This window comes from Stigmatopora argus, chromosome 24 (genome assembly GCF_051989625.1).
Source record: "Stigmatopora argus isolate UIUO_Sarg chromosome 24, RoL_Sarg_1.0, whole genome shotgun sequence".
Classification (NCBI taxonomy): Eukaryota; Metazoa; Chordata; class Actinopteri; order Syngnathiformes; family Syngnathidae; genus Stigmatopora; species Stigmatopora argus.
This window is the reverse complement of record NC_135410.1, coordinates 4,480,771-4,494,414: the sequence shown is the minus strand read 5'-3', so window position 1 is coordinate 4,494,414 and position 13,644 is coordinate 4,480,771. Positions and strand designations below refer to the sequence as shown.

Genomic DNA, 13,644 nt, shown 5'->3' with positions numbered 1-13,644 from the left:
TTTCGTGTTTATCATTATTTTGTGTGACGTCTATCTAACGGGACTGTTTCATGACGTCATTGTGGAAGTATTATTCCTGGACTCCCCTATTCCCATTCCTGTGTGCCATGTTATCTTGATTGCCTCGTGTTTGCCCAGTTACTCATAAGTTATGTTTTTGGCTCTTTGTCGATGTTGCGTCTTCCCCTGGTTATTTTGTCACTTTGATATTTGAAGTTTTGTCATTAAAAGCCTGATTTCTGCAGCTAATCTAATCTCATCTCATTTTCTGATCCGCTTCATCCTCATTAGGGTCGGGGGGTGTGCCAGAGCCAATCCCAGCTGTCTCTGGCCCAGAGGCGGGGGAACACACTCAATTGTAGAGCATAAGACAACAACAAAAAAGAGACTATCGATTGCAGGAGAAACACGCTAATTTTATTAAAGTGACCAGACACATTGTTCACCAACATTTTTAATGTTATGTACTTCATTACGATAAGTGATACAAAAGACAAATGGATGAAAGAATGAATGTACTCTGTTATTGTGTTATCAATATGGCCAAAAGGTCATTTTACTGTTATTTCTAGGTAATAATGATTTGCTACATTACATGTTATAGGAATTTAAAGACAGCTGCTGTTTGGGAATCTCCAGGTGGTAAGATCTGGGATAGGATGAAAATCAGATGAATTTAATGTGCTTTGAACTTTCCCTCCTGCGGTTTCTCCCGAGCAATTAACAACTGTTGATTGTGTATACAGGGCGGAAAGCTAAACATGGAAATATGGAGGCAGGAAAAGCTGGGACTGTCACAACCGAGTGGGTTCAAACCCACATCTTAACGTGGGCAGTAGAGGATTTACGAATCCTGATGAAACAGTCAGAGCTTTACTCCCACCGTGTCGTAAACCTGGCAGGCTGTTTGGCGGGGTGACAGACATTACAGCAGAAGAAATTTATTATCTCAGTTAAACACAATCCGATCCCTTTGAAAATTGTGTAGAGCATAAGACAACAACAAAAAAGAGACTATCGATTCAAAATATTTCAGAAAAAATCTTTACAGGTGTGTTTTGGGTGGAAATAAACAATAGGAGGCACATTTTGACAGCACCCAGCGGCTGTGCTGTGCAATCTGCAAAAATAACTGGAGTGGGCTGACATGTAGTAATTCTCGTTTAATGCATGAGGGCGCTGTTTCCGACCTTTTTTTTCCCAAATGGCGCCGTCAGGTGGCAGCCGGTGCAGTAGCTCTGTCCACTGTTATTTGTTTTTCATGTTTTACAGCCTTTCTATCTTTTTTATTACATTTTAATATTTCTTAATATATTCCTTATTACTTTACATTGTACTTTATACTTTAATGTTTTCCAACTTTCTTTGTTCTGTTAGCCTGTCTTATTTCTGATACTTCTTTTTTGGAACCATTCAGCCATGCCTACACTGTCATACACATGGGATTAGCTGTAGACAATACGCAGCAGAAGGAGCAACACCTAAATGCCGCTGGAAATCCGGAGCTGGACAAAAGTGCCGGGAGAAGAAGCGACGCTTCAGACCAACTATTCCATCTACTATTAAGGGGAAAGTGAGATCCCTCCCCGATGAGATGGAAGAACTGTCGGCGCTTACCAAGCCGGAAACGGAGTCGAGGAGTTGTACTCTGCTGCTGTTGATTCTTCAGCTCCAGACTACTGAGGGACTGTGTGGATAAGCTTGGAAGAGTGACTCTGCATATTTTCAACCTCGGTCACAGTCTGCAGAAGTTCCCCATCTTGGGGAAGACTTCCTGTGTGTGGTTCCAGTTTTATCGAACTCCGCAACGTCTTTTTCTTATGTCTGTATCCGTTTTTGCTACTGCAACCAAGATGGCGCCGCTCAAGTGGCAGCCGGTAGCGGTAGCTGCGTCCGCTCTTGCCCGTTTCGCGTTTTTGCTGCCTTTCTGTCTTTTTTTATTGCATTTGGCATTTCTTAATGATTTCCCATATACTTTGCTTTGCTTTGTACTTTGCGCCTTTTGCTTTGTTGTTCTGCGGCCTTTGCGACTCGGCCCCACCCGTCGCGTGGCTTGGTTTCTTTGTGCTAGTCCTAGACGTCTCTGGAGCCGTTCAGCCGTGCCTCCGGTGTCATCCACGCAGGATCAGGCCGATAGTGCCGGGAGAAGAAGTAACACTCCAGACCGAGCATTCCATCAATGTTATGGGAGCGTGAGATCTTTCCCCGGTCAGATGGAGGAGCTTCCGGTGCTGGCTGGGCTGCTTGTGTGCTTTGAAGCCCCCCACCGGCCTTTCCGCTGCTGCTGATTAGGTGATAGGACAGTTTAGGAGGATCTAGGCAAGGAAGATGATCTTTAAAACCTCCAGACTACTGAGGGACTGTCTGGTAACCTCAGTCTCAGTCTGCAGAAGGTCCCCACCTTGTGGACTTCCTGTGTGTGGCTCCAGTTTCTTAACTAGGTCACAATGTCTTGTGTGTCTTATGTCTGTCTTGCTACTGCAACCAAGAAATTTCCCAAATATGGGATGAAATAAAATTCTAACCTAACAGTCAACGATTACGTTTTCGTCTGCTACCTGTGACCGAGACGAACCGGATTAGAGCCAAAGTGGGTAAATCGACATTGGTTTTACAAAAAAAGTACTTTAAAAAAAGTCCTGTACAAAAGTTGTTATACGGTGTAAACAATTTGAAATGATGAAAAAATGTATAACATACGGGAAAAACTTATAAATTGACAGGTATGCCTTTCACAGATGGTGAAGTGGGATTTTATACACATTTGTTGTTCTTTCATCAAATCCTCAAAATAAATATGAAATCAAAATCAGATTTCTTTATTGCACTCTAACTGCACCAGTCTCCGATCTGCCTCAGTCCAGGCCACTTATCACATTTATCCGCTCCTAACCATGGATTCTAGACAAGCATGCGCAAAGCGTAGATCACTTGGCAAGATGTGGTGGTGGTTTCATCACCCATAAGTGTTGTGATTAGATATTTAGTGTTTATTACCAATACTATTGATACTACTGGATTGTAATTGAAGATATATATTTCACCTTTTGTAGAGTTGCTCCAGCGGTTGCCTTCTGAGTAGTGAGAAAGTGTGAGAAGGTTGACACAGGAGGCTCCTGCCCCCGAGCCAAACACAGTGATACGTAAAGGATCACCACCAAAGGCTGCAATATTTTCACTGGTCCAACGAAGAGCCTGAATCTGGTCTAACAGACCATAGTTCCCCTTTGCTGCTTGGTCACCAGTACTCAAGAAACCTGCAAGGGAAGAATTATGGTTCTAATCAATCGAAAGAAACATTTTATCAACTAGGGTGAAAAAAAAAAGATTTTCTGTGACATGGATTAAAACAATTCTCAAATATGCAACGACATGGACATATATACTGATTGATAAGTGTTGTTTTTCTGTCATTTTAAGCCTTTCTTTTTTTCAAGGGAATTGGGGGGACTAACCACATCAACTCACAGTTTGATATAAATTATTTAAATAATGACAAAAAGGTTGGGATAATTTTATAGATTGAATACTCTTGCAAAGAGGAACAAAAATCAATGGCTCGGTGTAGAGGGGTTAGCACATCCACTCACACTTCACTTTGTCACAGGTTTGCCATCATCCAAATTGGACACATGATGTGTCTTCACTCAATCACTCAATCACTCACTCACTCACTCACTCCTCCCTCCTTCAACCACTCACTCAATTACTCACTCACTTGCTCACTCATTACTCACTCACTCATTCCTCAATCACTCATTCCTCACTCACTCACTCACATGTAACTCACTCACTCACTTTATCACTCACTGCCTCACTCACAGTCACTCATCACTCACTAATTGACTCACTCATTAACTCAATCTCTCACTCACTCACTCACTATATCACTCACTCAGTCAGACGTCACTCACACATCACTCACTCACACTCATTCACACGTCACATACTCACTCACTCACTCACTCATTCACTCCTCCCTCTTTTACCCACTCACTCAATCACTCACTCACTGCCTCACTCACTCAGTCACTCGTCGCTCACTAACTGACTCACTCAATCACTCACACACGCACTCACTCACTCACTCACTCACACGACACTCACTCACACTGGACTCACTCAAATGTCACTCAAACTGGACTCACTCACATGTCACTCACACGTGACTCACTCACATGTCACTCACTTACTAACTTGTTATTCACTCACTCGTCATTAACTCACTCAATCACTCGTCACTCACTCACTCATTCACACGTCACATACTCACTAACTCACTCCTCACTCACACATCACTCACTCACTCATTCACACTCACTCACTCACTCCTCACTCACTCATTCAGTCACTCATCGCTCACTAATTGACTCACTGACTCATTGACTCACTGACTCACTGTCTCAATCACTGTCTCACTCACTCACTCATCATCACTCACCATTAACTCACTCACTCACTCTTCACTCATTCGTTACTCACTCAATCACTCACTCGTCACTCATCCGTTACTCACTCAATAACTCACTCACTCATTCCTAACTCCCTCCTCACTCACTCACTATATCACTCACTCAGTCAGATGTCACTCACACATCACTCACTCACACTCATTCACACGTCACATACTCACTCACTCACTCATTCACTCCTCCCTCTTTTACCCACTCACTCACTCACTCACAGGACACTCACTCACACTGGACTCACTCACATGTCACTCAAACTGGACTCACTCACATGTCACTCACACGTGACTCACTCACATGTCACTCACACGTCACTCACTCACTCACTCACTCATTCACACTCACTCACTCACTCATTCAGTCACTCATCGCTCACTAATTGACTCACTGACTCATTGACTCATTGACTCATTGACTCATTGACTCAGTGACTCACTGACTCACTGTCTCAATCACTGTCTCAATCACTGTCTCACTCACTCACTCACCATTCACTCACTCGTCACTCATTCGTTACTCACTCAATCACTCACTCACTCGTCACTCATTCGTTACTCACTCAATAACTCACTCACTCATTCCTAACTCCGTCCTCACTCACTCCTCACTCACTCACTCATCACTTGTCGTTAAATCACTGAATCACTCAATCACTCACACACGCACTCACTCACTCACTCACACGACACTCACTCACACTGGACTCACTCAAATGTCACTCAAACTGGACTCACTCGCATGTCACTCACACGTGACTCACTCACATGTCACTCAATTACTAACTTGTTATTCACTCACTCGTCATTAACTCACTCAATCACTCGTCACTCACTCACTCACTCATTCACACATCACATACTCACTAACTCACTCCTCACTCACACATCACTCACTCACTCATTCACACTCACTCACTCACTCCTCACTCACTCATTCAGTCACTCATCGCTCACTAATTGACTCACTGACTCATTGACTCACTGACTCACTGTCTCAATCACTGTCTCACTCACTCACTCATCATCACTCACCATTAACTCACTCACTCACTCTTCACTCATTCGTTACTCACTCAATCACTCACTCGTCACTCATCCGTTACTCACTCAATAACTCACTCACTCATTCCTAACTCCCTCCTCACTCACTCACTATATCACTCACTCAGTCAGATGTCACTCACACATCACTCACTCACACTCATTCACACGTCACATACTCACTCACTCACTCATTCACTCCTCCCTCTTTTACCCACTCACTCACTCACTCACAGGACACTCACTCACACTGGACTCACTCACATGTCACTCAAACTGGACTCACTCACATGTCACTCACACGTGACTCACTCACATGTCACTCACACGTCACTCACTCACTCACTCATTCACACTCACTCACTCACTCATTCAGTCACTCATCGCTCACTAATTGACTCACTGACTCATTGACTCATTGACTCATTGACTCATTGACTCATTGACTCATTGACTCATTGACTCAGTGACTCACTGACTCACTGTCTCAATCACTGTCTCACTCACTCACTCATCATCACTCACTCACCATTCACTCACTCACTCACTAACACATCACTCACTCGTCACTCACTCACATGTAACTCACTCACTCACTGACTCACTGTCTCAATCACTCACTCATTCACACGTCATGTACTCACTCACTCACTTGTCACTCACTCACTCAGTCATCACTCACACATCACTCAATACCTCAATCACACATCACTCACTCAGTTCACTCACTTGTTTTCAGTCACTCGTCATTCACTCACTGATTCACTCGTCACTCACTCACTCACACGTCATTCACTCACTAACTCGTCACTCACTCACTCGTCAATCACACTCACTCACTCACTCACTCGTCATTCACACACTCACTCACTAACACGTCACTCACACACTTGTCATTTACTCGTCACTCACTCACTCGTCACTTACTCACTCACTCACTCGTCATTCACTCACACACTTACTCACTCTGTCACTCACACGTCACTGACGCACTCACTCGTCACTCACTCGTCACTCACTCACTCACTAACACATCACTCACTCACTCGTCGCTGACTCTCATGTCACTCACTGACTCACTGTCTCAATCACTGTCTCACTCACTCACACGTCACTCACTCACTCACACTGGACTCACTCACATGTCACTCACTCACTCACTAACACATCACTCACTCACTCGTCACTGACTCTCATGTCACTCACTGACTCACTGTCTCAATCACTGTCTCACTCACTCACACGTCACTCACTCACTCACACTGGACTCACTCACATGTCACTCACACGTGACTCACTCACAGTCAATCACACGTAACTCACAAATAACTCACTCACTCAATCAGTCGTCACTCACTCACTCACTCACACACTTCACACACACACTTCACACACTAACACGTCACTCAATTGTCATCACACACTCGTCATTTACTCACTGACTCGTTACTCGTAACTCACTCACTCACTGATTCACTCGTCACTCACTCACTCACACGTCATTCACTTACTCGTCACTCACTCACTCACTCGTCACTCACACAATCACTCACTCACTAACACGTCACTAACACACTCGTCATTTACTCGTCACTCACTCACTCGTCACTCACTCACTCATCACTCATTCACTCACACACTTACTCACTCACTCACACGTCACTGACTCACTCACTCGTCACTCACTCACTCACTAACACATCACTCACTCACTCTTCGCTCACTCTCATTTCACTCACTGACTCACTGTTTCAATCACTGTCTCACTCACTCATACTCACTCACTCAGTCACACGTCACTCACACATAACTCACTCACTCATTCACACGTCACTCACTCACACAGTCATTCACTCACTCACTCGTCACTCACTCACTCGTCACTCACTCACTCAGTCATCACTCACACATCACTCACTACCTCAATCACACAACTCACTCACTTGTTATCAGTCCCTCGTCATTCACTCACACGTCACTCACTCAATCAGTCGTCACTCACTCACACTTCATTCACTCATTTACTCACTCACACGTCACTCATCACTCACTCTCTCACTCACTCACTCACTCACTCAATCAGTCGTCACTCACTCACTCACTCACACGTCACTGACTCATTCATTGTCATCACACACTCGTCATTTACTCACTGACTCGTCACTCGTAACTCACTCACTCACTGATTCACTCGTCACTCACTCACTCACACGTAATTCACTCACTTCCTCGTCACTCACTCACTCGTCACTCACACACTCACTAACACGTCACTCACACAATCGTCATTTACTCATTGACTCGTCACTCGTAACTCACTCACTGACTCACTCGTCACTCACTCACTCACACGTCATTCACTCACTTACTTGTCACTCACTCGTCATTCACTCACTCACTCGTCATTCACTCACTAACACATCACTCACTCGTCACTCACTCACATGTCACTCACTCTCTCACTGACTCACTGTCTCAATCACTCACTCATTCACACATCACGTACTCACTCACTGACTCACTAAATCACTCACTCACTCACAGTCATTCACTCACTTGTCACTCACTCACTTTTCATTCACTCACTCAGTCATCACATCACTCACTCACTCAGTTCACTCACTCACTTGTTTTCAGTCACTCGTCATTCACTCACACGTCACTCACTCACTCACTCAATCATCACTCACTCACTCGTCACTCACTCACACGTCTTTAACTCACTCACTCACTCACACGTCACTGACTCACTCGTCATTCACTCACTCACTCGTCACTCACTCGTCACTCACTCGTCACTCACTAACACATCACTCACTCACTCGTCACTCGCTCTCATGTCACTCACTGACTCACTGTCTCTATCACTGTCTCACTCACACATAACTCACTCACTCACTCTTTCACACGTCACTCACTCACACAGTCATTCACTCACTCACTCAGTCATCACTCACACATCACTCACTACCTCAATCACACATCACTCACTTGTAATCAGTCCCTCGTCATTCACTCACACGTCACTCACTCAATCAGTCATCACTCACTCACTCACTCGTCACTCACTAACTCACTCAATTGTTACTCACTCGTCACTCACTCACTAACACCTCACTCACTCGTCACTCACTCACATGTCACTCACTCACTCACTCACTCACTCACACGTCATTCAGTCTCTTACTTGTCACTCACTCGTCATTCACTCACTCACTCGTCACTCACTCACTCACTAACACATCACTCACTCGTCACTCACTCACATGTCACTGACTCACTCACTCACTGACTCACTGACTCACTTTCTCAATCACTCACTCACTCACTCACCAAATCACTCACTCACAGTCATTCACTCACTCATTCGTCACTCAATCACTCGTAGTTCACTCACTCAGTCATCACACACACATCACTCACTACCTCAATCACACATCACTCACTCACTCAGTTTACACACTCACTCACTCACTTATTTTCAGTCACTCGTCATTCACTCACTCACACGTCACTGACTCACTCAATCAGTTGTCACTCACACATCACTCACTCACTCAATCAGTCGTCACTCACTCACTCACTCACAGGTCACTGACTCAATCACACTTCACACACAAACTTCACACACTCACTCACACGTCACTCAATTCTCATCACATACTCGTCATTTACTCACTGACTCGTCACTCGTAACTCACTCACTCACATGTCATTCACTCACTTACTCGTCACTCACTCACTCTCGTCACTCACACACTCACTCACTCACTTACTCACTAACACGTCACTCAAACACTCGTCATTTACTCATTGCCTCGTCACTCGTAACTCACTCACTGACTCACTCGTCACTCACTCTCTCTTTCACTCACACGTCATTCACTCGTCACTCACTCAATCGTCACTCACTCAATCGTCACTCACTCAATCGTCACTCACTCAATCGTCACTCACTCAATCGTCACTCACTCACTCACTAACACATAACTCACTCTCATGTCACTCACTGACTCACTGTCTCAATCACTGTCTCACTCACTCATACTCACTCACTCAGTCAAACGTCACTCACACATAACTCACTCACTCACTCACACGTCACTCACTGACTCACTGTCTCAATCACTGTCTCACTCACTCATACTCACTCACTCAGTCACACGTCACTCACACATAACTCACTCACTCACTCACACGTCACTGACTCACTCACTCGTCACTCACTCACTCACTAACACATCACTCACTCACTCGTCTCTCACTCTCATTTCACTCACTGACTCACTGTCTCACTCACTCACAGTCATTCACCCACTCACTCGTCACTCACTCACTCGTCACTCACTCACTCAGTCATCACTCACACATCACTCACTACCTCAATCACACATAACTAAATCACTTGTTATCAGTCCCTCGTCATTCACTCACACGTCACTCACTCAATCAGTCGTCACTCACTCACACTTCATTCACCCATTTACCCACTCACTCACTCACTCACTCATTGCTCATTCATTCACTCACTCACTCACTCATTCACTAAATCACTCACTCACTGACTCATTCACTCACTCACTCACTCATTCACGCATTCAGTCACTCACTCGTCACTCACTCACTTGTCACTCACTCACTCATCACTCATTCACTCACACACTCACTAACATGTCAATCACTCACTCGTCATTCACTCACTCACTTGTCACTCACTCGTCACTCACTCACTAACACCTCACTCACTCGTCACTCACTCACATGTCACTCACTCACTAACTGACTCACTCGTCACTCACTCACTCACACGTAATTCACTCACTTACTTGTCACTCACTCGTCATTCACTCACTCACTCGTCACTCACTCACTCACTCACTCACTCACTCACTAACACATCACTCACTCGTCACTCACTCACATGTCACTCACTGACTCACTGACTCACTGTCTCAATCACTCACTCATTCACCATCACGTACTCACTCACTGACTCACTAAATCACTCACTCACTCACAGTCATTGACTCACTCGTCACTCACTCACTCGTCATTCACTCACTCAGTCATCACACACACATCACTCACTCACTCAGTTCACTCACTCATACACTTGTTTTCAGTCACTCAGTCATCACACACACATCACTTACTCACTCAGTTCACTCACTTGTTTTCAGTCACTCGTCGTTCACTCACACGTCACTCACTCACTCAATCAGTTGTCACTCACTCACTCACTCACATGTCACTCATCACTCACTCACTCACTCACTCAATCAGTCGTCACTCACTCACTCACTCACTCACTCAATCAGTCGTCACTCACTCACACTTCACACACACACTTCACACACTCACACGTCACTCAATTGTCATCACACACTTGTCATTTACTCACTGACTCGTTACTCGTAACTCACTCACTCACTGATTCACTCGTCACTCACTCACTCACACGTCATTCACTTACTCGTCACTCACTCACTCACTCGTCACTCACACACTCACTCACTCACTAACACGTCACTAACACACTCGTCATTTACTCGTCACTCACTCGTCACTCACTCACTCACTCATCACTCATTCACTCACACACTTACTCACTCACTCACACGTCACTGACTCACTCACTCGTCACTCACTCACTCACTAACACATCACTCACTCACTCTTCGCTCACTCTCATTTCACTCACTGACTCACTGTTTCAATCACTGTCTCACTCACTCATACTCACTCACTCAGTCACACGTCACTCACACATAACTCACTCACTCATTCACACGTCACTCACTCACACAGTCATTCACTCACTCACTCGTCACTCACTCACTCAGTCATCACTCACTACCTCAATCACACATAACTCACTCACTTGTTATCAGTCCCTCGTCATTCACTCACACGTCACTCACTCAATCAGTCGTCACTCACTCACACTTCATTCACTCATTTACTCACTCACACGTCACTCATCACTCACTCTCTCACTCACTCACTCACTCAATCAGTCGTCACTCACTCACTCACTCACACGTCACTGACTCATTCATTGTCATCACACACTCGTCATTTACTCACTGACTCGTCACTCGTAACTCACTCAGTCACTGATTCACTCGTCACTCACTCACTCACACGTCATTCACTCACTTCCTCGTCACTCACTCACTCACTCGTCACACACACTCACTAACACGTCACTCACACAATCGTCATTTACTCATTGACTCGTCACTCGTAACTCACTCACTGACTCACTCGTCACTCACTCACTCACACGTCATTCACTCACTTACTTGTCACTCACTCGTCATTCACTCACTCACTCGTCATTCACTCACTCACTAACACATCACTCACTCGTCACTCACTCACTAACACATCACTCACTCGTCACTCATTCACATGTCACTCACTCACTCACTGTCTCAATCACTCACTCATTCACACATCACGTACTCACTCACTGACTCACTAAATCACTCACTCACTGACTCACTAAATCACTCACTCACTCACAGTCATTCACTCACTTGTCACTCACTCACTTTTCATTCACTCACTCAGTCATCACATCACTCACTCACTCAGTTCACTCACTCACTTGTTTTCAGTCACTTGTCATTCACTCACACGTCACTCACTCACTCACTCAATCATCACTCACTCACTCGTCACTCACTCACACGTCTTTAACTCACTCACTCACTCACACGTCACTGACTCACTCGTCATTCACTCACTCACTCGTCACTCACTCGTCACTCACTCGTCACTCACTAACACATCACTCACTCACTCGTCACTCGCTCTCATGTCACTCACTGACTCACTGTCTCTATCACTGTCTCACTCACACATAACTCACTCACTCACTCTTTCACACGTCACTCACTCACAGTCATTCACTCACTCACTCAGTCATCACTCACACATCACTCACTACCTCAATCACACATCACTCACTTGTAATCAGTCCCTCGTCATTCACTCACACGTCACTCACTCAATCAGTCATCACTCACTCACTCACGCGTCACTCACTAACTCACTCAATTGTTACTCACTCGTCACTCACTCACTAACACCTCACTCACTCGTCACTCACTCACATGTCACTCACTCACTCACTCACACGTCATTCACTCACTTACTTGTCACTCACTCGTCATTCACTCACTCACTCGTCACTCACTCACTCACTAACACATCACTCACTCGTCACTCACTCACATGTCACTGACTCACTCACTCACTGACTCACTGACTCACTTTCTCAATCACTCACTCACTCACTCACCAAATCACTCACTCACAGTCATTCACTCACTCATTCGTCACTCAATCACTCGTAGTTCACTCACTCAGTCATCACACACACATCACTCACTACCTCAATCACACATCACTCACTCACTCAGTTTACACACTCACTCACTCACTTATTTTCAGTCACTCGTCATTCACTCACTCATCACTCACTCACTCAATCAGTCGTCACTCACTCACTCACTCACTCACACGTCACTGACTCACTCAATCAGTTGTCACTCACACATCACTCACTCACTCAATCAGTCGTCACTCACTCACTCACTCACAGGTCACTGACTCAATCACACTTCACACACAAACTTCACACACTCACTCACACGTCACTCAATTCTCATCACACACTCGTCATTTACTCACTGACTCGTCACTCGTAACTCACTCACTCACATGTCATTCACTCACTTACTCGTCACTCACTCACTCACTCACTCACTCTCGTCACTCACACACTCACTCACTCACTTACTCACTAACACGTCACTCAAACACTCGTCATTTACTCATTGCCTCGTCACTCGTAACTCACTCACTGACTCACTCGTCACTCACTCTCTCTTTCACTCACACGTCATTCACTCGTCACTCACTCAATCGTCACTCACTCACTCACTCACTAACACATAACTCACTCTCATGTCACTCACTGACTCACTGTCTCAATCACTGTCTCACTCACTCATACTCACTCACTCAGTCAAACGTCACTCACACATAACTCACTCACTCACTCACACGTCACTCACTGACTCACTGTCTCAATCACTGTCTCACTCACTCATACTCACTCACTC

The 13,644-nt window shown here is 45.1% G+C and overlaps 1 protein-coding gene across 2 annotated transcripts in view; it reads right to left on the bottom strand.

Moving 5' to 3' along the window:
* The window catches only part of nlgn1 (neuroligin 1), a 141,094-nt gene that overhangs the window by 54,281 nt on the left and 73,169 nt on the right, over positions 1-13,644 (bottom strand). For both annotated transcript variants that reach the window (XM_077594672.1, XM_077594671.1), the window contains exon 5: positions 3,045-3,257. In XM_077594672.1, coding sequence (XP_077450798.1) covers positions 3,045-3,257 — 213 coding nt within the window. The remainder of the gene's footprint in view (positions 1-3,044; positions 3,258-13,644) is intronic.